Below are 1,850 nucleotides of genomic sequence, written 5' to 3'. Positions count from 1 at the left end.
TATGTATGTGTGTGTGTATACGTATGTATGTGTGTGTATGTGTGTATATGTGTGTGTATACGTGAATATGTAGTTCACTTTTTTTGACGATGGCGTTTCCGCTTCAAACACCGCTACGTGAAAAGCTGCTTCATGAATGCTATATCAATAGCTTGATCCTGAACGAGGGATAGGATTGCGTGATTTCATATACATACACTTTGCGAAACACATATGTAGATGCACAAGCCAACGAGCGCACGCGAAGAGGTATTCGAGCACGTTTCCACATAAAATTCATACGATTCCCACTATTTTCAGACTAAGATCAGTACGGGTGTATCGGAATATATCAGGTATGGATGTACACTCACACCTTCATGTGATATACAACCACTACATAATACATACAAATACATACACAAGCACTGCATAGACCCATACACGATCGTAGGAAGGTGAACACATCCTTAACATTCCCACAGATCAGATGCAGGCCACTGTATATACCTTGCCTTCCCACTGTGATGCGTAAACTCCCGCGCAATTGTCCTACCGAGTGCATTAAAGCCCTTGAGACCACTACTAGGCAGTCTCACCATGAATGGTGGTCCTCGATTGGACCTCTCCACACACGCTCGTGTGCTTGTATATGCGCGTATGTTCATGCGGGAGTGTGTGGACATGTCTGCATGGGGCTTCGGACAGAGAGTGCGTTGTACTTCAGAAGGGCGGGTGTACACACAAGTACGTGATAAAAGACCTTGAACACGCACCCCTGACGCATCAGATGCTCTCCACTTGCTACACGCTCGTGCTAAGCTGAGTGCTCTATAATGTGTATGCGCCGAGGTCGTGGACGCCATGTACTTTGACACACTATTCGCATATATAGCGGTATTGCCAGCACGAATAGGCCCTCCATAAAGTCCCCTCGAGGCCGACTGAAGACCTTGCAGGCGTGTTACGTATAAGCCTAGCATGGTGAGAGGCGGGATACGTAAACTCACGCTACTGTGCGTGATTGTCTCAAGTAGAGACGGAATGTGTTGTGTATGTTGTGTATTCTGAATGAGTAAAAAATATATGTAAATAATGTGTCTATACAAGGTATGTATGCCGATAGGTGTACACTCTTTGTATCTGAAGGGGTTATAACCTGCGTAGGCCTATGGATACTATCGTAAGCTGGATCGCCGATACGGCTGATCGGCGACTGTGTGTGATCGAGGCTCAGAACGGACACCACCACCACTCTCAACTACAGACAAATGAAGCTATTTACACTGCCGCAGATGCCTTATCTTCTAGACCATAACGAACTCCGAACAGACCTACACACCTGTGTGCATACCTACACTACTTAAGTATGAACATATACAATTAAGTTCACACTAAATAACAAGAGCATCTTTTATTATCTTTCGATGTATTGCGTGTGATGTCACGTTTTTTTGTGTGATAAAACAACTGTGCGACGACCAAATATTTGATGATGCGCTTATTGGCGCCGCCAACCTCTACAATTCTACATATTACAATATTTCTTTATTTACTTTTATATGTAGTCGTGTTTGCCACGAAAGCTTTTATATTACTTTCTGTACTTTCATGCAACATATAATGGTAAATAAATATACACTATAGATATAAGTGCACGCTAGGCAATGTATGTATACAGCACATACACCTAGATCACGGTAATATATATATATATATATATATATATACATACATACATACATACATATATACATATATATATATATATATATATATATATATATATATATATATATATATATATATATATATATATATATATATATATATATATATATATATATATATATATATATATATATATATAT

General features: G+C 39.7%; 1 protein-coding gene across 1 annotated transcript; it reads right to left on the bottom strand.

Annotated features, from left to right (window-relative positions):
• Positions 1-483: 483 nt before the first annotated feature.
• SARC_15209 (hypothetical protein) lies at positions 484-1,415 on the bottom strand (the record flags this gene model as incomplete). Its single annotated transcript, XM_014290668.1, has 1 exon — positions 484-1,415. A coding segment is annotated over exon 1 (479 nt), but the record flags the coding sequence as incomplete, so codon positions are not given.
• Between the last annotated feature and the right edge of the window lie 435 nt (positions 1,416-1,850).

This window comes from Sphaeroforma arctica (genome assembly GCF_001186125.1).
Source record: "Sphaeroforma arctica JP610 unplaced genomic scaffold supercont1.5773, whole genome shotgun sequence".
Classification (NCBI taxonomy): domain Eukaryota; class Ichthyosporea; order Ichthyophonida; genus Sphaeroforma; species Sphaeroforma arctica.
The sequence above is the reverse complement of the archived record's forward strand: the minus strand, read 5'-3'. Positions and strand labels throughout refer to the sequence as shown.